General features: G+C 38.0%; 1 protein-coding gene across 12 annotated transcripts in view; it reads right to left on the minus strand.

Moving 5' to 3' along the window:
• Positions 1–11,666: 11,666 nt before the first annotated feature.
• The window catches only part of IL33 (interleukin 33), a 50,372-nt gene continuing 35,002 nt past the window's right edge, over positions 11,667–27,036 (minus strand). For 6 of the 12 annotated variants that reach the window (XM_025360554.1, XM_025360549.1, XM_025360552.1 and 3 more), the window contains 6 exons: positions 18,986–19,111; positions 18,324–18,449; positions 16,650–16,775; positions 16,036–16,086; positions 15,099–15,190; positions 11,667–13,673 (listed from right to left, as the gene is read on the minus strand). In XM_025360554.1, the coding sequence (XP_025216339.1) occupies positions 13,473–13,673; positions 15,099–15,190; positions 16,036–16,086; positions 16,650–16,775; positions 18,324–18,449; positions 18,986–19,111 (722 nt within the window). In that variant the 3' untranslated portion in view covers positions 11,667–13,472. Of the gene's footprint in view, positions 13,674–15,098; positions 15,191–16,035; positions 16,087–16,649; positions 16,776–18,323; positions 18,450–18,985; positions 19,112–21,035; positions 21,111–27,036 lie in introns of those variants that run through there. The other 6 variants (XM_025360556.1, XM_025360555.1, XR_003116011.1 and 3 more) reach the window with 5 other exon arrangements.

Here is a 27,036-nt window from a genome sequence, read left to right on the forward strand (position 1 = left end):
TTTCTCTTATCCATTCATTATTATTATTATTATTATTATTATTAGGTGAATTTATGCAACAAGGGCTGAACCTGGCCGTGGCAGCGTCAGTAGTGCCCGCCCTCAGCCCTCAAGGCGGCCACGGGTTCCTAGGCCCTGTGCAAGGTGCAGGCCATGTCCCATGCTCTGTTGCTCAGTGTCAGGTGCCGATTTTTTTCCTGTGTTTTCTTAGGGAAGTTTTATAGTTTTAGCTCTTATATTTAGGTCTGTGTCTTTTTAAATTAATTTTTGTGTATAACGTGAAATAAAGACAGATGTTCATTTTTTCCTTTGCTTCCTTACCTTTTCTTCTTTCCTCTCCTTCCCTTTCCTCTCTCCATGCTTTTGTCCTGCTTCCCTCCCTATCTCCCTCCCTCTTGTTTCTTACAGATGTCCTTACAGATTCTTACAGATGTCTTCTTTCGTACATATTTTTTTCCTGCATTTTCTTAGGGAGGTTTTATAGTTTTAGTTCTTATATTTAGGTCTGTGTCTTTTAAAATTAATTTTTGTAATATTTTATAGTTTTTGTGGTATAGGCCTTGAAATATTTTGTTAAGTATATTCCTATATATTTTTTGTTTTGATTCTATTGTATATATTTTTTCACATTTTAGTTTATAATTATTTTTGATAGTATATAAGAAATGTATACTGTACACATTTTTGTATATTGGCCCTATGTCTTGTGACCTTACTAAATTTACTTGTAAGTTCTAATAGCTTTTTTTCATTGCTTCTTTAGAATTTTCAATATATAGGATCATGTCATCTGCAAACAAAGATAGTTTTGCTTTTTTCTGATCTATTGCCTTTTATTTCTTCTTCTTGCCTGATTGTGCTGGTTAGTATCTCCAGTACAATATTAAAGTAGACATGGTGAGAACAGACGTCCTTGCTGATTGCTATAGAGGGAAAGCATTCAGCCTTTCAGAATTGAAGATGAGATTAAATTTATGTTTTGTGTAGATGATTTTTATCATGTTGAGGAAGTTCCCATTTATCTCTAGTTTGCTAATAGTTTCTAATCCCAAATGGATGTTGAATTTTGCAAATCTTTTTCTGTATCTATTAAGATATCATTTTGGTTTTGAATTTGTTGATATGATGAATTTGACTGTGATTGATTTTCAAATGTGGAACCAACCCTGCATACCGGAATAAATCACATTTAATGATGTATTATGTTTTATATATTACTGGTTTCAATTTATCAATATTTTGTTAAATATTTTTGAGTTGATATTCAGGAAGGATATTGGTTGTTCTGTTTTAGTTTCTTGAAACATATTTGGTTTTGCTATTGGGGATAATGCTGTCATCATAAAATGAGTTGGTATTTCCCTCCTTTCTATTTTTCTGGAAAAGTTTGTGTAAAATTGGTATAATTTCTTCCTTAATTGTTGGCTAGAATTCACCTGTGAACTCATTTAGGCCTGGAGTTCACTTTGTGTCAAAGTTTTAACTATGATTTCAATTTCTTTAATAAACATGGCTATTCAAGTTATCTATTTCTTCTTCAGTGAGTGTTAGTAATGATTCCAAGGAATTTGTCCATTTCATCTAAGCTTTCAAATACATTCACAAAAATATTTTAAAAGTATTCTATTATTATCCGATGGGATTGATGGTGATGCCTCTTCTTTCATTCCTGATATTGATAATTTACATCTTTTTGTTGTTGTTGGTCAGTCTAGTGGCAGGTTTGTCAGTTTTTCTGAGCTATCCAAAGAACCAGGGTTTATTTATTTGTTTTTTTGTTTGTTTGTTTTCTATTTCACTGATTTCTCCCATTTATTATATCTTTTCTTCTTGCTTTGGGTTTAATTTGCTTTTCTTTTGCTAGTTTTTAAGGTGGAGGTTTATAGCATTGACTTGAGACTTTGCTAAAATAAGCATTTAATATTGTAAATTTCCCTTTAAGCATTACTGTAGCTGTGCCCCACTCATTTTGACATATTATATTTATTTTCATTTAAATAAAATATTTTCTAATTTTCATTAGAAAATTAGTTATGGAAAAGTATTGTTTGATTTCCAAATACTTGCGGATTTTCCAAATATCTTTCTCTTATTGACTTCTAATTTAATTCCAATGTGGTCAGATAATTTTTTTTTTTTTTTGGACAGAAACTTACTCTGTTGCCCAGGCTGGAGTGCAATGGCATGATGTCGGCTTGCTGCAACCCCTGCCTCCCAGGATCAAGAGATTCTCGTGCCTCAGCCTCCCGAGTAGCTATGACTACAGTCGTGGGGACCACCATGCCCAGCTATTTTTTCTGTATTTTAGTAGAGTTGGAGTTTAGCCATGTTGGCCAGGTTGGTCTTGAACTCCTGGCCTCAAGCGATCTACCCACTTCAGCCTCCCAAAGTGCTGGGATTACAGGTGTGAGCCACCGCCCCTGGCCTGAGAACATACTTAATATGATTTTAGTTGTTTTGTGTTTCTTGGTGAATGTTCTAGGTGCCTTGAAAATAATGGATATTGTTAGGTAGAATGTTCTGTAAATGTCCTACTAGGTCAATTTAGTTGATAGTGTTGTCAGTCTTCTCTATCCTTAATGATTTTTTTTTAGTATAATTATTCTGTCAAATACTGAAAGAACAGTCTTATAAAGTTTCTCAAACTGTTATTGTGACCATTCCATATTCTTTCCTAAACATGCCTTCCCTGGCTCAGTAGTACTTGGGCAGGGCCTGTAGTAGAGTGGGCACCAGCCAAGTAATCAAATATTAGTGTCCTTTGGCTGGCTCCCCAAATTTAGCCATATTTTATGATTTTATGGAAAATGTTCACTTTTGGTTTCCAAGAAATAAAGGGAAGGGAAATATTTTTCTCTTTACAAACTTGGTGTTCCTCAAAAAGATGACTTTTTGGCCAGGTGCAGTGGCTTACATCTGTAATCCCAGGAATTTGGGAGGGCAAGGGGGTGGATCACTTGAGGCCAGAAGTTCAAGACTAGCCTGGGCAACATATGAGACCTCATTTCTACAAAAAATAAGAAAAAAATTAATCAGGCGTGGTGGCACATTCCTGTAGTGACAGCAACTCAGGAGGTTGAGGCAGGAGGATCATTTAATAAGGTGGGAGGTTGAGGCAGCAGTGAGCCATGATTGCCTCTCTGCATTCCAGCCTAGGCAACAGAGCGAGACCCTGCTTCAAAAAAAAAAAAAAAAAAAAGTAACATGACTTTTCTATCACCTCCTAGTGCTCTTTTATACGGAAGGGGAAGGATGTGTCATAGGAGAGATTGCTGCCCCAAATAGCTGAATTTCAAATATTGGATACTTTATTGTTTTTGTTTCCAGCAATGGGGTCTTGGTGATAGTTCCAGGGAAAAATAGGAAAAGTTCTATTAAATAAGTTGTAGTTGCATGAAACTGAATTACTAAATCAGTTTATCTTGTTCTCCTTAAAATGCCTTATCATAATTACTTAAGATTTCTCACTGAGTAGACACTGTTTAGGCCAAACTGGCAGTGTCCCAGCTAAGGCTCATTCCAAAATTCCAAACTGTTTGTTTAATGTCATAGAATAAAACAATTCTTTTCACAGAAGCAAAGGCCAGTATTGCACAATATCATATTATCAACACCAACAAATAGAAACATACTTAGCTCTCTTGGCTGTGTTTAACTTAAAAAATACTGTTTGAGGACTCATACAGCTGCAACGTTCTGACCTAAGGGAATATCTGGCCAGTTCCTCTGAGCCTAAGCAACAGGAAACTTAACCAGTTTTGTTTGTTTTCCTTGAGTGTGACTCTTTGATAAGTAGGGCTCTTTTGAGGGGAAAGAAAAAGGCTGGTGGGTTTTAAATTATAAATGAATGTGGAGGAGGAGAAATAGGATTAACATTGGTTGACCTAATATACACTAGGCTTTGTGGTAAGTGCTTACGGCCATGTCCTTATCCTGTCTTCTCAAGATCTCTGTTTAAGTGAAATATTAGCCCCATTTTATAGGCAAAGAGACTGAGGTTCAGAGTGGAATGAAGTCCCATAGCTGGAAGAAATTGAAATTAGAACCAGGATCTCTCTAGTGCCAAAGTTCATGCTCTTTGTTGTCCATCATGCTTCTACTAATATGGAGGCCCAGCACAAAAGTAACCCACAATCCATGGCTGATTTATTGATTAGGTCTGTGGTTTCTGGAATGGTCCTGCTCAAATGCGATTGGCAGTTGAGTCCATAAAAATGCCACATTTCTCTTTAGGTTCAGTGTGTTAGGGAAGCTTTGATCATGTCATGTACTTTAAGCAGAGCCTGAATATTTTTGTCTTAGATAAATTTGACGTTGTACAATACTGACATCTCTTTGGACTCCAGCCTTTGCAAATATTAGGCTCAATGTCAGGATTGAACAGTGAGCAGCAGCTTAGGGCCTCAGCCTAGGCAAGAAGGGAGGACTAGGAAAGTCCAAAGATTGACAAAGAGAAAGCTTACAGGCAGACAGGCAACTCCAGGTGTCAGAATTCAGGATAAAACAAATCCTTTTGGGTCTCAGATATTATAGACCCAAAAGGTCTTGCTATGAGAGAGAAGATCATGCAAAGAAGTAACCTAAAGTCCAGGTGATCAGTGACCATGCATCATATCTAAATGGTGCTGTCCCATAGGCAATTGGAAGCACAGTTGACTTGCAACTCAGGAAAGATATCTGGTCTGGAGAGTTATCAGTCAATAAAGGGGCAGCTAAAACCCTGGGAACTGATGATCTTGGGCAGGGGAGTGTGGAAGGCAATGTGAAGTGAGGAATGAAGAGGGTCGGGGTCTAAGAGTCTTTGATGTCTGTTAACTACTCCTTCCTCAACCAGCAGCAGGCTTCCAGCTGTTCTGAACACTTCCTATCCACTCTCTTAGTTAGGGGAAAGGAGGACCTTGAGATGGCTGAACACACAACAGCCAACACCGGTCAGATGAGATTGGCAGTGGTTTATTAGTCACAGGTACACACAGGGTGGGGAAAGAGCACCCCCACATGCCATCAGGGGCCACATAGAGCAAAGTGAACCAGCAGAGGCTTTGGGAGGCTAAATTGAGTTCAGAGGTTTGTCTATTCATGGAACTGGACATTCTAATTATTGAATTGAGGCTGTATTTGCAACTTAATATGACAGCAGGACTGTCTACTACTTAAGAATGAATGGAAAACTATAAGGGGGAGGAGTTGAATAAAGGGATGGTGGAAGATAACTAATGTTCTGATTACCAACTGTGCTTCAAGATTTTCGAATGTACCAATTATATTTCCAACTGTATTTCCATTTAATAATCCCGTTGTCAGTTCACCCTCAACCTGTCCCAACAAACTCATTATCTTCCTTCGTACTTGTTTCCCACCTCCTCATTTCTGTTTCTGACAGTGTCATTTTCTCAAGCAATACTCCTGCCTCAGCCTCCCGAAGTTCTGGGATAATAGGTGTGAGCCACCATGCCTGGCTGCTAAAAATTTTTATGGAATTCTGTAGAATTCTTGTGTCTATGTTGATGAAAAACATTGGTCTGTAGTTTTCTTGTATTGTTTGTTTTTGATGTCAGTGTATTTTGCCTCATAGAAAAATTCAATAAAACTTCCTCCTTTTCAGTTTTCCTGAAAGAATTTGTGTAGATTTCATATTATTTCTTCCTTAAATGTTTGGAAGAATTCACTAATGAAGGGTGAAGTTTTCTTATGAGACTTTGAACTTTACATTTAATTTCCTTAATAGATAGAGGGCTATTAATGTTTCCTGTTTCTTCTTGAGTGAATCTTGGTAGTCTGTGCCTCTCAAGGAATTTGTGTGTTTTCATTAGGGGTGTCAAATTTATTGATGTAGTGATGCCTATAATATTTCCATCTTATTCTTTTTAAAATCTTTAGAATTTCTACTCATGTCAACTCTGTTATTATTGATAATGGTAATTTGTGTCCTCTTTCTTTTTTTTTCCCTGATCAGTCTGGACAAAGGTTTACCAATTTTATTGATTTTTCTTCAATATACAGCTTTTGATTTCTCTATTTTTTTTCTGACCTATTTAATATTAATAAATTATTATATAAATTTTTAGTTATCCAATTCCTGTATCTTGGAACATCTGCACTTTTGTCCAATGATCTTTTGAAGGAATATCAGTCTTTCATTTTTACTATTAAATTTTCTTATATTTATAATGTAATATTCGATGCATATTGTTATGGTCTGAATGGTTGTGTCCCCCCATGTGTTGAAATCCTAACCCACGAGGTGATGGTATTGGGAGGCGAGATCTTTGGGAAGTTATTAGGTCATGAAGGTGGAGCCCTCATGAGTAGGATTTGTGCCTTATAAAGGAGACCCCAGAGAGTTAGGTGGCCTCACTCTGGCCATGTGAGGTTATAACCAAAAGATGCTGTCTAGGGAAAAGGCCCTCATGAGACAATGAATCTGCCAGTGCCTTGATCTTGGATTTCCCAGCCTCCAGAACTGTGAGAAATAAGTTGCTGTTGTTTTTAAGCTACTCAGTTAATTTTGTTATCGTGGCCTGAATGAACTAAGACATATATGACAGAATTTATGTAACCTATTTGTAGGTTGAGAAGTATAAATAAATACCTATTTGTTTCATAGATTTGTTTTGTAGATTAATACCTGGCAGATCTCATCTTCTAATTTCTGCCTCCTACTTTATCTCTCAGAAAATAAATTCTGTTAAAGTTGTGGAGTCATTTGATTGTCTTTCTGTGTTCTAATTTTACCTAAGAAAAGTCGTTATCCTTATCAGTCAGGTTGGTTTGTTTTTCTAAGCTAACTTTCACTGAGTGCTTGCTATGTTCCAGGAAATTCTTATCAGTGGCCTAAGGAGCAGGTGTTAACATCATGTCTTCTATGGGTAAATTTTGCTTTAAGGCATATTCAGCAGAAAACTCAACACTAGCTTAAGCAGACATGGGTTTATTTTTCTCTCTCAACATAAAGTTTGCAGTTAGTACTAGAAGATTGATATGGCAGCTCTCCAATGTCACCTGTGACCTGGTATCTTACATTAGGTTCCCCAGGAGCAGATCCTGAGTTAAGGATTATGATAATGTGACTTACTAAGGAAGTATTCCCGAGAAATACTGATAAGGCAGTCAGGGCAGGACAGGGCAAGACAGGGCAGAAACTAACAGGAATCTAAGAATGTGATCTCATGCTAAAGTGCAGCACAGGGCAGATTCACCATGAGCCCCATAGGATAATTTTTGAGTGAAATTTAAGACAGAGGTATTCCACCCAAGAACTGGGGAGTTGGGCTTTCAAAAGCCTTGTGAGGCTGGTGGGAGTAATGCACACTCATAGACATTTTCATCTCTCCGTGCAAGGGGGCAAAGCAGCATCACTACAACAAAGGCAATCCTTGTAAGAGCTGCAAGTGCTGGATATTGAAAGAACATGGAAGATGGTGGTGGTATAGGTGTGTGGCACATATGGTAATGGTATCAAATAATCCAATATAAAGAAATTCAAGGGAATTTGGGCAGAGTACCAATATCATCCACTACACCAGGATTCCTTTATCTTTCCCTCCTGCCTTTTTTTTTTTTTTCTATTTTTTTTGAGATATACTCTTGCTTTGTCACCCAGGCTAGAGTGCAGTGGCATGATCTCAGCTCACTGCAGCCTCTGCCTCCCAGGTTGAATCGATTCTTCTGCCTCAGCCTCCCGAGTAGCCGGGATTACAGGAGTGCACCACCACACCCAGCTAAGTTTTGTATTTTTAGTGGAGATGGGGTTTCTCCATGTTGGCCAGGCTGATCTCGAACTCCTGACCTCAAGTGATCTGCCTGCCTTGGCCTCCCAAAGTGCTGGGATTATAGGCGTGAGCCTGGTCCAGCTCCTCCTGCCACTTCTTCTAATGTGGAGGCCTTTGTCCCCATGCTCTTCACCTTGTGGTCAGAAGTTGGCTGCTCTGCATTCAGCATCCTATCTATGGCTCAGGCAGGAAGAGAAGAAGGGGTAAAAGACTGAAAAAGGGCTTGCCAGTCAAATATGTCTTTTTAAAAGAAGTTTTTCTTAAACCATTATCCTGCTTATATTTTATTGTACAGAACTATGCCAAATGGTTACCCTATCTAGCTGCATTGGAATCTGGGAAAGAGTGTATTTTTAGTTATGTGCACTGTTATCTGATAAAAAAAAAATGAGGGTCTATTGGTAAAGCAGTAAGGGTGGTGGTTGTGGATATTAGGTAGACAATTACAATATTTGGTGCTCCCTATTTACAGAGGAGAAATAGATATCGAGAGAGGTTACTTACCTTGCCAAAGTTGCACAGCCTATAAGCAGCAAACCAACCCTGTTCTTAATCCACTGGACACTGATTCACGTAATCTCTTTGTGGGAGCATCCTCTGTGCTAGGGACTGTAATTAAGCTTGGATGAGTGTTTCATCTTTGTATTAGTCAGGGTTCTCCAAAGGGACAGAATCAGTAGGATATATATATGTATGTATATGTGTGTGTGTGTGTGTGTGTATATATCTATATATGTGTGGATATATATACACACACATACAATGTATATATGTACACACTGTATCTATCTATCTATCTATCTATCTATCTATCTATCTATCTATCTGAGTTTATTAAGGATAATTGGCTCACACAATTACAAGGTGAAGTCCCAAAATAGGCCCTCTACAAGTTGGGGAAAAAAGAGAAGCTGGTAGAGTGGTTTAGTCCAAGACCGAAAGTCTCAAATCCAGGGAGGCTGAAAGTGTGGCCCTCAGTCTGAGGCCAAAGGCCCAAGAGTCCCTGGGAGGCCACTAGTGCAAATCTCAGAGTCCAAAAACTGAAGAACCTAGAGTCTGATGTCCAAGGATAGGAGGAGAGGAAGCAAGTACCTGGCAAGGGAAGAGAGTATGAGAAGACTAAGTAAGCAAGTTTATCACCCTTCTTCCACCTGCTGTGTTCTAGTTGTGCTGGTGACTGATTGAATGGTGCCTACTGACATTGAGGGTGGTTCTTCCTTTTTCAGTCCACTGACTCAAAACTCAATCTTGGCAGGATACGGTGGCTCAGCCTGTAATTCTAGCATTTTGGAAGACTGAGGCAGGTGAATTGCTTGAGCCCAGGAGTTTGAGACCAGCCTGGACAACATAGTGAAACCCTGGCTCTACAAAAAAATACAAATATTAGGTGGATATGGTGGCACATACCTGTAGTCCCAGCTACCTAGGAGGCTGAGGTGGGAGGATCGCTTGAGCCTGGGAGGCTGAGGTTGCAGTGAGCTGAGATTGCTCTACTGTACTCCAGCCTAGGAGACAGAGTGAGACCCTGTCTCAAAAATAAACAAACAAAAATGTCAGTCTCCTTTGGCAACACTTTCACAGACACACCCGGAAACAATACTTTACCAGCCATGTAGGCATCCCTCAATCCAGTCAAGTTGACACCTAATATTAACCATCACAGTCATCTTGGCACTTCAGCAGGAAATAATTAATCGATTCTCTCTCTACCAACTTGCATTCACTTTCATCTCTTGATTTATTTCCTCAGACTCCTAAGTCCCTATACCAAATCCTGACCACTAAAGGGGTTAAAACAACTGAATTTACCCCTTTTACCTAAGACCTGCATGAGGAACCTGCTTAACAAGACCTTGAGAATGGATATAAGAATAGATCAGGGTAGGTTTTAGGGTATAGGGATAGACAATTCAGTTATATTTCTTTCCCTGATGACAAACCCACACTGATCTTTCTCACCTTTGCACAACTGTACTGCAGAATTGGAGTTATAATACATATGGTACATGTTTTAGGGGGCCGGGCATGGTGGCTCACGCCTGTAATCCCAGCACTTTGGGAGGCCAAGGCAAGCGGATCCCAAGATCAGGAGTTCAAGACCAGCCTGGCCAATATGGTGAAACCCTGTCTCTACTTAAAAAATACAAAAATTAGCTGGGCATGGTGGTGGGCACCTGTAGTCCCAGCTACTCGGGAGGCTGAGGCAGGAGAATCGCTTGAACCCAGGAGGCGGAGGTTGCAGTGAGCTGAGATCATGCCACTGTACTCCAGCCTGGGCGACAGAGTGAGACTCTGTTTAAAAAGAATAATAATAATACATATTTCATATGTTTTAATTTCCATGTGAACAAGGAGCATGGCTTAGGTTTCTTTTGTGCTGTCATGGTGCCTAGCAAAGTCCAGTACATATGGCACCTATTTGATGTATAACTGCTAGAAGATGAGATTTCAGGGCTGTATAGGCTTATACTTGAAGGGAGAAGGAGTTTTGGGACAAGCCTACTGCTCCAACTCCCACTGGAGTACCACATCTGAAGATTTCTTTTTTTTTAAATTACTTAATTTTTAAAAAATTTTTGTTATAGGTTTGAGGGTACTTGTGAAGATTTGTTACATAGGTAAACTCATGTCATGGGAGTTTGTTGTGCAGATTATTTCATCACCCAGGAATTAAGCCCAGTACCCAATAGTTAGTTTTTCTGTTCATGTCCCTCCTCCCCCCTCCACCCTCAAGTAGACCCCAGTCTACTTGTATTTATAAGTTCATAATGACCTCCAGCTCCATCCATATTCCCACAAAAGACATGATCTTGTTCTTTATGACTGCATAGTATTCTAGTGTGTGTATGTACCACACTTTCTTTATCCAGTCTGTCACTGATGGACATTTAGGTTAATTCTGTGTCTTTGCTATTGTGAATAGTGCTGCAGTGAACATTTGTATGTATGTATATTTATGTAGATATGATTTGTATTATATTTGTATTATATCATTTGTATGTAGATATATATTATGTAGAATGATTTGTATTCCTATTCTTCTGGGTATATACCCAGTAATGGGATTGCAGCTGAAGATTTCTATCCATCATGAAATTTTTCAGCATGAGGCACAAAGATTGAAATTATTTTTTGGCTTATTTTGTTCTGCAAAGTGGGGATTATGAATAAATTGTTTTAGTCTTAAATCAAGCTGCTGTTTTCTAATTAGATTGGCAATTTTCTTTCCAAATTCCACCTAAATCTCAACTCTTACCTATTATTTCCCAATTCTAAGTCATTTTACTCATTCAGATAAAATTTTCTTGACAATATTTCACGATATTCAGTAAATACATAAACACCTAAAGAACACAAATAAAATGCGGAAAAAGTAAGTTTTGACACAATTATCCTTTCTGATACAATTAAATGAACAAATTATTTCCAGTAATGTGTATTTGGACCATCAAAACACATACAGGTAAGTGACAAAAATGCCACCCCACATTTGAATATTTTAATCAAATTGTACTGACTATAATGATGGTGGAATTTTTTTTTTAAGAAAAGGAAAATTAAACACTGAAAATAAGCGAGCTGAGTTGAAAGTTATCTACAAAAGGAGTCAGAATAGTAAGATCAAGGTTCTGGTGCAGGTACCTGTTGGCTGTTTGATCCTGAGTAAAAGTCACTGAACACCTTTGTGTCACCCACCAGTATGGGCACTGACAGTACACAGGTGAAAAAGACACAATCTCTTCTCTTGAAAATGTTACTTAGTTTTTAATCACCAAAATTATCAGGTAATGACCTACTCTGGATACCAACATTGGTAGGTTGGAATATGCTTACTTTCACTTAAGAATTTCAGAATATTGAGTCATCGTATGATAAAATCATTATAGTCTCACATACTTTTGGAAAATATATTTTATTCAATAATATAAACAATGTAGTAGATATATTTGGTTATTTAATAATCATTTTAAGTTTATCGTACAGATGCACACATCAATAATTAGTGTTTTTCAGAAGGGATGATACACATTCTGCTTTTATTTTTATCTCTTTGGTAACAATTATTGACAAAACAATGAAACAAAGATATATTGTTTTACAATTGTAATTCCCTGGTATAGTAATTCTCAGCCTCTTTTATCTTATATTCTACCAGCACTTACATCTAATAGGTTTCAATATAGTAGAAATTTAAAAGTACATACTTTCAGAAAAGGTCATATTTCATATTCTGTTACTATGTTAGTCATTTATCATAAGTATTAAGTCTAAGAAAAATTGCAAAAGAAATTGCTAAGACTTTAAAAACTATTCCTTTACTAGTTAAAAAAATGTTATATCGTTGAGTATAAATCTTATTGCCCTAGTGACAGTGAAAAACAAAGATGTTTAGCAAAAAATATTGCCATTAATAGGTTTATCTAAAATTCTACAATAGAAAAAGCAGAATAAATGTGTTGGCATCCAGAGGTCAGGTGATACAGAAATGAAATTCAGGGGGTGCAAAAGATATATCAAGGACATGGTAGTTAAAAGAAATGAAAAGAGACAGATGTCAAATGAATATTCCGCAGTAAGCAGGGTTATCAGGAAGCTGGACAACAAAAAGACTTGAGCACATGGGAAGCAAGGATTAAAAGCAACTTCACCCAGTGTGACTGCGAGTATATCAAAAGACATAGGTCTGTGGAAGCCAGGGTCAGAAGGGATGGTAGGCCATGAACATGAGGGACAGTCAGTTACTGAAATGTTAATGTTAATTCGGTGTCTCATCTAGGCTGTAGTAGGTTAGAGGATTTCTGGCCTTACCATGGATTGTAATTATATGGTACCTGGATGCTCTAAAACATGTTGTGGCTTAGTACTTTAAAAAAAAAAAAGTTTTAGCATGTTACATATTCCCAATAAATGAAATTTTATGTCTGAACTAAAATTTACTTCACTTCCTAATGTAAGAATGCCTTGCTTAAAGTAAATTCAATATATAAAAATCAGAATTTTAAAAATTAAACAATTAGAAATGAAGTTATTCACTTTAAAAATACTGAATTTATTTGTCTTAATTTTTCAATTATGTTTACTTTTTCACACATTTACGTTACCTGGCTTGCCATGTGGGCCTTTGAAGTTCCGTATCCCCTGACAGTAAGGGACAGCTGCTCTGAGTGTTGCCTAAGACATCTACAAACAAAGCTGGTGTTTTATTCCAGTTGAAAAAATGATAACTCTGTGAAGCATCTGGTCTTGTTTTTACTAGCAGCTCTAGTGTTTGAGCCTATTGTTTGGAACGGGGAAAAATTATTTCTCTAAGTAGCTCTTTAAAATGGATCCCTGTCTACAGAGAGACAAGGATCTCTGTCTCTCCTCAGTGGCCTTAGCTCTAAATGTGAAGTTCTTTCTGGACTGAAACTAGAGAAAAGTGAAAGTCAGATTGTATCTCTTTAGAATGTTGACAGTTTCTTTACCAATACCCTATTTAATATACTGATACTTGCATTGAATATGCAGTTATACAGAGGGAAAGAAAAAAAGAACTGAAGCATTAGAAAAAATATTTTTATGTATAATAAGGAAAACATTCCACAGCATGCTAAGCACTCTTCGTTTCCCTTAGATGTCACTGTCTCTTTCTTTATCTTTCATTCCTTCTCCAGTGGTAGCATTTGGGTACTCAACCCAAGACCCACAAGTTTCCATCAACTAAATTTCAGAGAGCTTAAACAAGATATTCTCACGACCCAAATTCTCAGAATAGTCTACTTTAATCAGAGCAAGATGATTATCCTTTACGCCTATAAACACTCCAGGATCAGTCTTGCATTCAAATGAAACACAGTTGAAGGACTCATTATGAAGGACAAAGAAGGCCTGGTCTGGCAGTGGTTTTTCACACTTATGGAGCTGAGGAAACAAGAGAGAAAGCAATCCATATGTGAATGGGAAGTTCAGAGTCAACATTACCTGCCTGTATTGGAAACTAAAGGGGAATACTTATGTATGACTTGATATTTCTAGCAAGCTTGCTTAGTGAGTAGTGGACGGGAGATGGGGAGAAGTGAGTACAGGGCCAGAGGGGTGGGGGGTGGATTTGATTTGATTCACTGATAGTCAATATAGTTAGAGAGGCAGTATGGATTGGGGTGATTGGATCTGGATGCAGCAGTTCTGGATTTGTGCCCTTCTTTTGACATGTACTATCTCTGAGACCTTGGACATGTTGCTTTATCTCTCAAGCTTCATTTTTTTAGTCTAACTAGTTTTCTAGATCAGTCAATCCTCAAAATACCTACAGACATATGAATAAATATAAATGATTATTATTTTGGGTCACTGAATTTTGGGATGGTTTGTTGCATAGCAACAGTTGACCAATACAACAACTCCATTGTAGAGTTACTGTATTAAATAAAATAATATTTGTAAAACATTTAGCACAGTGCTTGCTACATAATAGAGCTCAGTCTAAGTAGCTCTATTATTGAGTAGTTATACATGCCAAACACTAGATTATATATGTTTAGGAATGTTTTGGTTAGGAAGATGCTGGTTACTATCCACTGTTTATGTTAATAAGGCCTTACATGGCTGTGTGTGTTAGCTTTATAATTTTGTGTATTTATATAATTTATCTTCTATATTATGCTCTTCTGTTTTCTTCCATGCCTCTACCTTTGACTTGTTTGTCAAAATAGTTATAATTACACATCATGACCAATATAATAATGCCATTTACTAACTAAAGAAGAATATGCAATGAATCCTATGTTCAGAATGTAGATGTTAGATTATTTATAAATCTTGGCACATGGAAACTCTTATGACCCTCCCTTAAGCAGGCTCAGAATGGAAAATTATTTTTTGATATTTGTTTAAGAAAACGATATTATACAAAGAAATGTTTCCTAGAGGAACATAGTAGTTCCTAAAACCAAATAGCAAGGATTTGAGATCATTCTATATAACAGTGCTTCTCAAACTTTAAGGCACATATGAATTTCCTGGAGATTTGTTAAAATATGCTGATTCCGATTTATTTCTGGGAGGCTTGGAATCTTGCATTTCTAACAAGCTCTCAGGTGATGCTGTGCTGCTGGCAGAGAGCAGACTTTAAGTAGCAAAGCCATACATGCCACTTTCCTACCTTCCTTACTCTAGAAGAAAGTCATTTGTAGTAAGTGATTGTGCTTTATATACAATAGCACAAAAAAAATCCTTCTGCAAAATACCCCAACACCCAAATCTACACAAGTTGGTGGAGTCATTCATGACAGTTCTGTAATCATTTATATATGTATAATTTTTTTTTCTTTTCTTTTCTTTTTTTACCTCCACAGAGTGCTCCTTGTTGTTGGCTTGCAACCAGCAGTCTTTTGTAGGACTCAGGGTTACCATTAACATCTTACCATCAACACCATCACCTTACAATTAAGAAAGTATAAATGATAAAGTTAAGAACTGTAACTCATCTTTATTTAAATGAATTCAGCACCCAGGAAAAGACTCTAAGACATTACATTAAAATAATTACTTCATTCACTAACAGGTAACTTAGAAGTATTTGTACCCAAATTCAAGAGGCACTGATAAGCAGAGGGTGCTTATAAACCGGAGAGAAATTAGTTTTTTTATATGCTTTTTAACTGGAGAGTTGTGACCCTAATGGGTACTTCTTTGGGCATCAGCTTTCCTGTCTGCATGTAAAGCCACTCATAGTGTCCCCCAATATTCATTCCTCTTTTGGGATGGTAATACGACATTCCCCAGCTTGCCTAAGTGTAGTAATACAACCGAGTTTTGACCAATGTGAGATGAGAGGAAGTGTTAGATGCAACTTCTAGGTTGTACCCTTAAAGGGAAATAGAATGCATGCATTTGTTTTTCTCTGTCCTGTTGACCGGACATTATCATGCTCCCAAGTACTCTTGAACCATGTAGATGTTGGCAGAACCACAAGATAGAAGGAGATGGGTTCCTTGGACAACTTGTTGAGCCATTCCAGCTGTGGCTAAGACAGAAAGTTTTATCTACCATAAGCCACTCTTGTTTTGGATCTCTATTAAGTGTAGCCAAAACTTTATCCTAACGATTAAGCTGTAAAATGGATGAGAATGCATCCTCTGAGAATCTAAGGTTTTACCATGAGCTTGGGTTGGAGATAACCTTCTGAGACTATCTTTTTTCCTATGGGGTGAAAAGGATTTTATTTATCTTTACCCCATACTTAAGAATTCAAGCATTATAGCTACCCAGCTCTCCAAATTACCTGATTCACTTGAGGGGTGTTGAGACTCATAGTAACTCAGTAACACCTTATCTGAAAGAGAATACAGAAAATCCCTCTGGTGAGACACAATTTTCTTAAGTTTTCAGTTCCAACACATATATAACATCAGAAAATATCCTCCCATTTTATTATATATCAATAAAAGCAAAACTTTTGTGGTTTTGAGAAAGGTCTCAAAAATGCATGAATATGCTCTGATGAATTCTCCAATATAGTTGTTATTAAAATATTTAAAATATTTTTCATAGCATTGACAAAGAAGTTGTACTTTGGTGATACTAATAAGGCTAGAAAGATCTATTGGATAATTTAGAGATAGCAAATACCTGTGGTCCCTCTTTCCATCTTTCACAACAGATACTACATTTCAATGTCAGCATTCTTTGATGAACCTGACAAAACTTCTGAATCCATCTTGACATACAAGTGGATTCCGGCATCCACTGCCAATGCATTAGAGTTAGCATACAGCATGACTTGTTTGCCATGTCTAAGTTAATCCATTGTTTAAAGTTTGGTAGATTTAGTTTTATTAAAACATTTTACTTTTATTAGTCATTATTACATCGTTATAGAAAAAGAAAATAATCTACCTTTCTTTTTATCTTTCTTCAAGTCTTCAACATATATCTCATAACTTTCATCCTCCAAAGCAAAAGTAATGGATTGATCATTGTATGTGCTTAGAGAAGCAAGAGATTCTGTAATAGGTGAAATTCCTGTTAAGAATTCAAAAACTTGTCAGGTACAATTCTTTTGGCAACCTTTTTAAAAAATGCTCTCTCAAAAAACATTTTTGCAATTTGAGTTGCATTTTGTATGTCACTGTTGGCTAGATGAAAGCCTTTGGCACAAGTTTTACATAGCTCAAAGGCTGAGATGTGACCCTTGAATGGGATTAAAGGTGCTAGTGTCCTGCACAAAGGCCCTGGGAGGCCATGTGAGTGTGCTTATGGGAGTGTTTGGTGGGGAAAAAGAAAATGGAAACCAACAGACATTGCTTGAAGAAACCTTCACTTCATGACACCACGTGGTCTGGGGACTGTGGTAAAGAAGGAACTGTATTTTGATAGATATGGATAAATAAATGTTCATCTATAAAGTATGGAGTTACCCAGAAGTTTCTGACAGTCCTGGAGAATGTGGGTATGAACCCTGTTCTCTGGCTAAATAACAGGGACACTTAGTGCAGTGCTCCTAACTTTTAAAAAGTGTCAAAATACACATAGAAAATGATAATATTTTTATAGCCTGCTGAGGTAAACTGGAGCAGATTTAGGGACTACCTATATGGGGCCTGGAAAAAAATAGTATACAAAATATTAAGGAGAATGTTACATACTGAATTTGTACATGAACTTCTAAAGTAAATGATTTAGAAATACTGAATGAGAAACTTCAGTGTTGCTTCTGAGAATTTAGGACATTTATAGCAGGAATAATGCTTGAAATGGCAACTGCAATTCCAGGAAAAGTTTTTTTTTTTTTTTTTTCCTGAGACAGCTGCTCTTGTTGCCCAGGCGAGAGTGCCCTGGCATGATCTCGGCTCACTGCAACCTCTGTCAGGGTTCAAGCGATTCTTGTGCCTCAGCCTCACAAGTAGCTGGGATTATGGGTGCACATCACCATAACTGACTAATTTTTCTAGTTTTAGTAGAGACAGGGTTTCGCCATGTTGGCCAGGCTGGTGTTGAACTCCTAACCTCAGGTGATCTGTCAACCTCAGCTTCCCAAAGTGCTGGGATTACAGGTATAAGCCACCACGCCTGGTCAAGTTTTTTTTTTTTTAATGATGATCTCTTCACTTCCTGATAGTCATCATCAACTTGGAACCTTGTACAAGGATGTGATAAAATTTAAAACCATTGTAACTACTACTTAAAGTGTATAAAGTGTTAGAATTACATTTAAAAATACAATAGCTTTTTTCTTTAATGGTCAAAATGTTGAAATTTGGGGGGGAAATGTGTTTTTTTCCCAAAAGATAACATATTTTCACCAAAACTAATGACCATGGGATTCCAATCCATAGCAAGTATTTCAAAATAATGATGGTGTGCTAACTAGAGAATGCCTGTGCATTATTAGAACAGCTCCCTTGTGCCACTTTGCATACTATTAGATGGGTACATCAGCTGCGAATGGGCAGAAGTTTCTGGTACACATTAAAGACACAGACTTGGGACTGCTACCTGGAGTAGCACTTTCCAGGGTCCTGTGTCACACCTCCCTCCTCACTCCCACGTCACTCCTGTAACCAGTCATACCTGTGATACTTGAATCATGAAGTGCTCTAGTATATTTCGGGACCCCTGATATACCAAAGGCAAAGCACTCCACAGTAGACTGCTGTTGACAGGCAGCGAGTACCACATGTCCTTTGTGCTTTCCACCTGCAGACCAGATGGGATTAGGGATGGACCATCAATCTCCACTCTGCACAAACACCCCTTTGAGAATTCCCAGTTAAGGTTGCTTGCTGAGAGTAGTGCTTGACTCCAGGGCTTTGGCCACTCCGTGGACCAAAGGGATTGATAACTCCTGGCACACTTATACCCCAGTAGAAGCACATTCATTAGAGATCAGGAGGAAGAAAACTAGTCACCCACAATCTCAACACCCAAAAGGTAAGCACTACTAACACTTAAGCCTACTTCCTTTAAATTAAAAAAATTCACTTAAAAATATTGTAAACATATTTATACATAGTTGTGTATCTTTTGTTTTCACTTAACATTATAACATAATCATTTCTGTCATGCAAATTCTTTGTATGCCCTTTTTAAAATAGCTAAAAACCAGTTCGTCATCCTTAATATTTTCTAAAAGGAACCTTGGAGTGAGGAAAAATAATTGCATATTTAGATGTGGTAAGCAAAGGCAAATAGATACCTACCACTATTGCCAGAGAATATACAGTTCCCCTTACCTGTTTTCAGTGAAGGCCTTTTGGTGGTTTCTCTCCTAAAGTAACAGGCCTCCTTTTTTATCGTAAGGCCAGAGCGGAGCTTCGTAAAGTACACGTGGCAAACTTCTTTGGCCTTCTGTTGGGATTCTAAACAATTGAAAAACTTGTGAGACTGTTACATTCCATTCATCTTTATCCTTTTACAAATCCTGAGTGTAGCAGACCCAGAAAGCAAGTACTGGTTCACAGTATCTTATCAGAAACCCTTAGGTCAGCTGTGTTTCAAAATTCAGAATTTTTTAGGTTTTAGGGTTGTAATATAGAGCATATACTATATCTATGTAGCACCCCAGAAGAGAGGGGGGCAGCACCCCATAATCAAAATTAGTTAATTTTATGTTGAAACATAGGAAAATTTACACAAAGTGAAATAAAGACCTCATGTTAGTTCACATCAGGAGTTAACTAAGAAATGAGTTTAGGTCATATTTTGCTGTCAAATAAGTTCTGAAAAACTTTAGGTCTTTAGAAAAAAAATTTTGGTTTTCAGAATTCCATATGAGGGAGTGCGAACCTGTATCCAACATATATCAACCTTTGCCTAATTGAGGGGGATCTTTTACTCATATGAAATGTGCAATCTTTTCTCCTTATCTAGAATACACCTTTAATAATTTTGGGGGGATTGCTGAAGTCTACGAAGGTTATTGATATTAAAATAACTACTGTTTACTAAGTGTGTACAGTGAGCCAAACACCGTGCTAATGATTTTACATATGTCTCCATTTAATTCCTCATAATAATCTTGCAACATAGGCATTATTGTCCCCATTTTACAGATGATAATCTGAGGCTCTCAGGAGTCGGTCATGACACTTGCCCAAGATTACAGGGCTGGCGAGAAGTTGTGATTGAAGTGTGTCTAAAATCAAACCTATTCTTTCCATTACCATCCACTTACCGCCATCTAAGAAAATGCTACACTACAATTTGAGGGACTAACAAAATGCAAATTCAAATTAAATCAGTTGAAGTAAAAAAGTTAATTGATTATTCAGCAATTATTTCATTTTGCTAAAGAAAAATCTAAGTCTCAAAAGGAAAATTAAATTTGCTACTTGGAAAATCATAAAAAATCTTTCAGAATCAGGTAGAAAAGAAAATTATAACACATGAGTCATAGGACCTCAATTTTTAACATTATGTAGTAAATGAATTATCAAGCAATTTATACAGTAAAGTCAAATTTCAATTAGTCACAGTAATTCAGAAAATAAAATAATTATTTGTGACTTTGGGATTCATTTTATGAATTAAAAAAATTCTCCAGAGGATTTGCCTTCCTAAAATAATGCTTTTCAAAGATAAGTGGAAAAGCTTTTATTAGCTATTATTTTGAATTAATCCACATCTTGCCTCCAATTCAGATGAGTAGGTACTTTTAACTATCTTCAACTGATTTAACAAGGGCAGACCACTTAATTATATTCACACCCACTCTGGAACTCCTTACCATTGATTCTCAATTCAGAAATATCAACTGTGGTATCTTGTATTTATATTTTAGTGCTTTTACACTTACAAAGATAATTTATAAAGAAAACTAGTGCTAGAGCCAGCATTGTACTTATTCTCCTAGCAAGTAATTTAATGCAGTACTTTACTGACCCTTGTATTAATTCGTTTTCTGCTACTATCACAGAATACCATAGACTTGATAATTTATAAAGCAAAAAAATTTGTTGGCCAGGTGCTGTGACTCACACCTGTAATCCCAGCACTTTGGGAGGCTGAGGCAAGAAAATCGCTTGAGGCTAGGCATTCAAGACCAGCCTGGGCAACACAGTAAGACCCTGTCTCTACAAAAAATTAAAGAAAAAAAAAATAGCTGGGCATGATGGCCTGCTTCTGTAGTCTCAGCAACTTGGGAGGCTGAGACCAAAGGATTGCTTGAGCCTGGGAGTTTGAGGCTGTAGTGAGCTATAATCATGCCATGGCACTCCAGCCTGGGTGACAGAGTGCGACCCCGTCTCTAAAAAAAGAAAAAACAGAGAGAAAATTATTTATTACACTTCTGGAGGCAGGCAAATCCAAGAATATTGTGCAGGCATCTGGTGAGGATCATCTGATGGTGGAAGGCAGCAGTGAGTACATGAGTCAGAGAGGAAATCCGGCGAACTCACTTTTATAACAAACCCAGTCTCTTGATAACCAAACCACTCCCATGATAACAGCAGTAATCTGTTCATGATAGTGGAGTTCTCATGACCTAATTACATCTTAAAGATCCGACCTCTCCAGAGGTTGCAGTGAGCCGAGATAGTACCACTGCACTCCAGCCTGGCGACAGAGTGAGACTCTGTCAAAAAAAAAAAAAAAAAAAAAAAGATCTGACCTCTCAACACTATTACAATGGTGATTAAATTTTAACATGAGTTTTGGTGGAAACATGCAAACCATAGCAACTATACCACATTGTCTTTTCAAAGCTAAAAGGCATAATATGATAACTGAAAGAATGCTCACTCCTTATATTCTTTATATTTTAGTCAGCATCACATGGGAACATGATAGGCATGCCTAATACTGAGTGTGGACTCTGGGGGAACAGGATATCAGTCTGGGTAGTTAAAAGTGAGGGTCACAATACTGAGGAAGTACTGAAGATGTAGAAGACTTTTGGAGATAAGAAGAGAGTTAAAGATACAGGTGTGAGGGCTAGCATCTAGTAGGACAAGCACTGGTTATAGTTCAAGGATGGGGGTTACTACATTTGAAGTATTGAAAACACTTTGCATCAGGAGAATTTTGAAGAAGATATACTTTGGTGTTTTGGGAAGCTGAAAGTGTGAGGGTTGTGTTCTGGAGAGGAAAGTGTAAAGCTGGCATGGACATGTGGACTTTGCAGGAGAGAGCATTCCACTGGGGTCAAAGAGCCAGCTCAAATGTATATAAAGGCTGTTACCACTTTCTATGTTTCTATCCTGCCTGCTCCCTGAGGGCAATAGCTTAGTATGAATTTTAAGAAAATTCCCATAGCTAATTTCATCATAACAGCAGCATAAATCCCTCAGGGATTTCTGGTGAGTAAATAGGAAGGACCCTGGAAATCTTTCTATAATTCTGCCATTCAGAGAACAAGACTATGGCTGATAGAAACCACAGAGGTGAAGTACTCCATCTTTCATTTCTTCCCCAAGCACGGATTTTACCAAGGTGTCTTCCTACTGCTTACTACCCTTTACCTGTCTGTGGCAATGGACTCTCAGGACTACTTCTTTCTTTGAACCCCTCTTTCCTTATGCCATGTCACCAGTTTCCCTAGGTTCTTCTTGTTTCTCTCTGACTAGTGCACCTTGTCTCTTTGTTAGTTATCCCTCTTCTGTCTGCTCATAAATGTTGGTGTTCCTCAGGGTTTCGACTTTTTCTTCTTCTCTCACTCTAAACTTTCTTCCTGGGCAATCATGCTTGCTTCAATGATTTCAATAACCTTTTTAGAGGCTGATGACTCCCCAGACTGTAACTCTATCTTTGGCCTTTTTCCTGAGCTTTCTATCGGTTGTTCTTTCTCCACAAGTCATTTTGACCCAGCTACTTCAAAGCATCACTGTCTCTTTCTGTGTATATCTTGTGAATTCTGGATATCTCTACCTGGATGACCTGCAGCTACCTTAAACTAAGATTCACTGGTCTTAGTCTCTTTTCTGCTGCCATAACAGAATACCATGGACTAGGTAATTTATAAAGAAAAGAGTTTTATTTGATGTCTGGTTCTGGAGGTTGGGAAGTCCAAGATTGAGGGGCTGTAGCTGATGAGGTCCTTCTTGCTGTGTCGTCACATGGTGGAAGGCATCACATGGTGAGAGTGCACATGAGGCAAAGAAAGGATGGGGACTGAACTTCATCATTTTTATCAGAAACCCAATCCTGCAGTAACTAACTCACTCCCACGACAATGGCATTAATCCATTAATGAAGGCAGAGCCCTTATAATCTAATCACCTCTTAAAGGTCCCACCTCTCTTCTTCTTCTTTTTTTTTTTTTTTTTTTTGAGATGGAGCCTTTCTCTGTTGACAGACTGGAGTACAGTGGTGCAATCTTGGCTCACTGCAACCTCTGCTTCCTGGGTTCCAGCGATTCTCCTGCCTCAGCCTCCTGAGTAGCTGGGACTACAGGGGTGTGCCACCATGCCCAGCTAATTTATATATTTTTAGTGGAGACGGGGTTTCACCATGTTGGCAAGGATGGTCTCAATCTCTTGACCTTGTGATCCACCCGCTTTGGCCTCCCAAAGTGCTGGGATTACAGGCATAAGCCACCGCACCCGGCCGGTTCCACCTCTTAATACTATCACAATGATAATTAAATTTCTACATGAGTTTTGGAGGGGACATTCAAACCATAGCAGTACTTACAATAAAAAATTTCTTTTTCTTTTTCTACCCCCAATATATTTCTCCTGAATTGCCTATCTTGAGAAATAGTAGAACTATCTATCATTATCCACCCATTTCTTTCTTTTTTTTTTTTTTTGGAGATGGAGTCTCGCTCTGTCGCCCAGGCTGGAGTGCAGTGGCGCGATCTCGGCTCACTGCAAGCTCCTGCCTCCCGAGTAGCTGGGACTACAGGCACCTGCCACCCTGCCTGGCTAATTTTTTGTATTTTTAGTAGAGACGGGGTTTCACCGTGTTAGCCAGGATGGTCTTGATCTCCTGACCTTGTGATCCGCCTGCCTCGGCCTCTTAAAGTGCTGGGATTACAGGCGTGAGCCACCACGCCTGGCCTCTACCCAATTCTTTAATAAAAAAGCTGAGAATCATTTATTTTTCCTTCTTTCCATTCTTACAATTCATTCAATCTGTCATTAAGTCTTTTTGATTTCACCTTCTGAATATATCTAAAATCTAGTCTGTCCTCTCTATTCTGTTGTCTTAGGTCACGCCTTGATCATTAGTCCCTTAGATTAATGCAGTAGACCTCTAACCAGTTTCTGTTTCTACTCTTGCCTCCTCACTTTATCATCACACTACTATCATCACACTTCACCAATGTGATATCTGTAAAGTAAAAATATTTTATCATTCCTCAGTTCAACATTTTCAATGATTCCCTACTGTCTACAGGATAAAGTCAAATCTCCTTTACTGTAACAGAAGATCTTCTATGGATAGACTCAAACTAAAGGAGTTGATCTCTACTCAGTTCTAGCTAACTATTGCCATGTAACATATGGACCCAGTGTTTCTAGATCTTTGGATTTTTTAGAGAAACTATACACATTTAGATTTTCATTTAAAATATCCTATTTTTAAAAAATTGACTCAATTAGAAAATATCAATAACACTGTTCAGTCCTTATAAAATACTCCTGCTGGATGGATCTATCCCAAGGCTCCCATATTGTGACCTCTGGCTAGATCCATGAATGAAGACGGCTGGATTTTTAGGGAAGAGAAAGTGTTGACAGATGTGGAGGGGAGAAAGTGGGAGAAGAGAAAAGCCTGACCCTGGGAAGTAGCTTCCTGTAAACTGGGAAGGGAAGGGTTGTGAGAGAGGCTTTCCTCCAGGCCATGAAGTCCTGTACCCTGTTGAAATTAGAGGCAAAATGCCCTGGGGGTGATCACAATGTGGGACTGACTGTGGGGACACCTGCAGTGGTTGGCTACTAAGTTTTGTGGCATTGTGAACTGTGACTTGTGTCAGATCCTGGTAGCTAAAGAGAAGAGAAGGCATTAAATGTGCTTTCTTGCCTTGTTTCTTGGGATCTTAGAGAAGAAGCTTATTTAGAAAAACAAGATATGACACATCTTTTGCATTTTGAGTTGAGAATCAGTTTACACCTGTCACATACCCCAGAGATATCTGTCAGATTTTTCACCTGTATTGTTTAAATAATCACAGTTTTAGTGCAGTAGCTCTATCCCACTCGCCCCCATCCGTGAGTTTACTTTCCATGATTTCAGTTGCCCACAGTGAAATACAGTAAGATATTTTGAGAGAGAGAGAGAGAGAGAGAGAGAGAGAGAGAGAGAGAGAAGACATTCACATTGTTTTCATTATGGTATGTTGTTCTAATTGCTCTACTTTTTTATTAGTTATTGTTAATTTCTTATTGTGCCTAACTTATAAATTAAACATTATCATGGGTATGTATCTGTAGGAAAAAACATAGTATATGTAGGGTTAGGTACTATCCATTGTTTAGGTATCTGTTGGGTGTCTTGGTACATATTCCCTGCAATCCAAAATTGGTTGGTAGAAGTACCTACTGTCAGTACCATCAGTAGATTTACTTATCACATGGTAAGTGGAATGTCACTCAGGGCACAGGTAAATTATTTATAGGACTTTTCTTAACAAAGATCATTAAAATTTAGGCCTAAATGAAAGCCTTGCCCCAAAGACATTCCAAAAAGATCAAAAGGCACAGAAGTTTTAGTTTGAGAAGAATGTGTGGCCAATAGTGTGGTGATATTATAAAACAATGAATTCAGAACTATTATAGATTGGGCACCTTGAGGTCAATCCCACCACAATTGCACAGACAAACTCAATTGTGTCCCAGCGCACAAGTGAGTCCAACTATTGATAGTGACTTAACAGAAAGTTTAGACGAACATAAGCACAAAAAATTACAGTCTTTCTACCCTTGGGAATGGGGAGAAAAAGGAATCTCTACTCCAAGACCAAAAATAATAAGTCCTGTTTCTGGCCCTGAACATCCAGAATTATGGAGGCATACTGTGGCCTCATACTGCATTAGAATTTGGTCTGGAAATCAAGCTATAGATACAAGAGATCAAGAGATCGTAAGCCATTTTATACTATCGACCTAAATTCCAGTCTAACAGTTCGTTTGCAAAGTTGTATAAAGCCCCCTTATATTCTAGTTCTAGGAAATATAGTTATTAAACCAGACTTCCAAACTACAACCTGTGAAAATTGCAGATTGTTTACTTGCATTGATTCGACTTTCAATTAGCAACACTGTATTCTGCTAATGAGAGCAAGAGAAGGCGTGTGGATCCCTGTGTCCATGGACCAACCGTGGGAGGCCTTGCCATCCATCCATATTTTACCGAAGTATTAAAAGCCATTTTAAATAGATCTAAAAGATTCATTTTTACTTTAATTTCAATGATTATGGGATTAATTGCAGCCACAGCTACGGCCGCTGTGGCAGGAGTTGCATTGCACTCTTCTGTTCAGGCAGTAAACTTTGTTAATGACTGGCAAAAGAATTCTACAAGATTGTGGAATTCACAATCTGGTATTGATCGAAAATTGGCAAATCAAATTAATGTTCTTAGATAAACTGTCATTTGGATGGGAGATAGGCTTATGATCTTAGAACATCATTTCCAGTTACAGTGTGACTGGAATATGTCAGATTTTTGTATTACACCCCGAGTTTATAATGAGTCTGAGCATTACTGGGACATGGTTAGATGCCGTCTACAGAGAAGAGAACAAATTTTTGAAGCATCAAAAGCCATTTAAATTTGGTACCAGGAACTGAGACAATCACGGGAGTTGCTGACGGCCTCGCAAATCTTAACCCTGTCACTTGGGTTAAGACCATCAAAAGTACTACTATTATAAATTTCATATTAATCCTTGTGTGCCTGTTCTGTCTGTTGTTAGTCTGCAGGTGTACTTAGCAGCTCCGAAGAGACAGCGACCATCAAGAATGGGCCATGGTGACGATGGCGGTTTTGTCGAAAAGCAAAGGGGGAAATGTGGGGAAAAGAAAGAGATATCAGACTGTTACTGTGTCTATGTAGAAAGAAGTAGACATAAAAGACTCCATTTTGTTCTGTACTAAGAGAGATTCTTCTGCCTTGAGATGCTGTTAATCTGTAACCCTAGCCCCAACCCTGTGCTTGCAGAGACATGTGCTGTGTTGACACAAGGTTTAATGGATTTAGGGCTGTGCAGGATGTGCTTTGTTAAAAAAGGGCTTGAAGGCAGTATGCTTGGCAAAAGTCATCACAGTTCTCTAAATACACTGCTGAAGGCTGCAGGGACCTCTGCCTAGGAAAGCCAGGTATTGTCCAAGGTTTCTCCCCA

Source organism: Theropithecus gelada, chromosome 15, assembly GCF_003255815.1.
Source record: "Theropithecus gelada isolate Dixy chromosome 15, Tgel_1.0, whole genome shotgun sequence".
Classification (NCBI taxonomy): domain Eukaryota; kingdom Metazoa; phylum Chordata; class Mammalia; order Primates; family Cercopithecidae; genus Theropithecus; species Theropithecus gelada.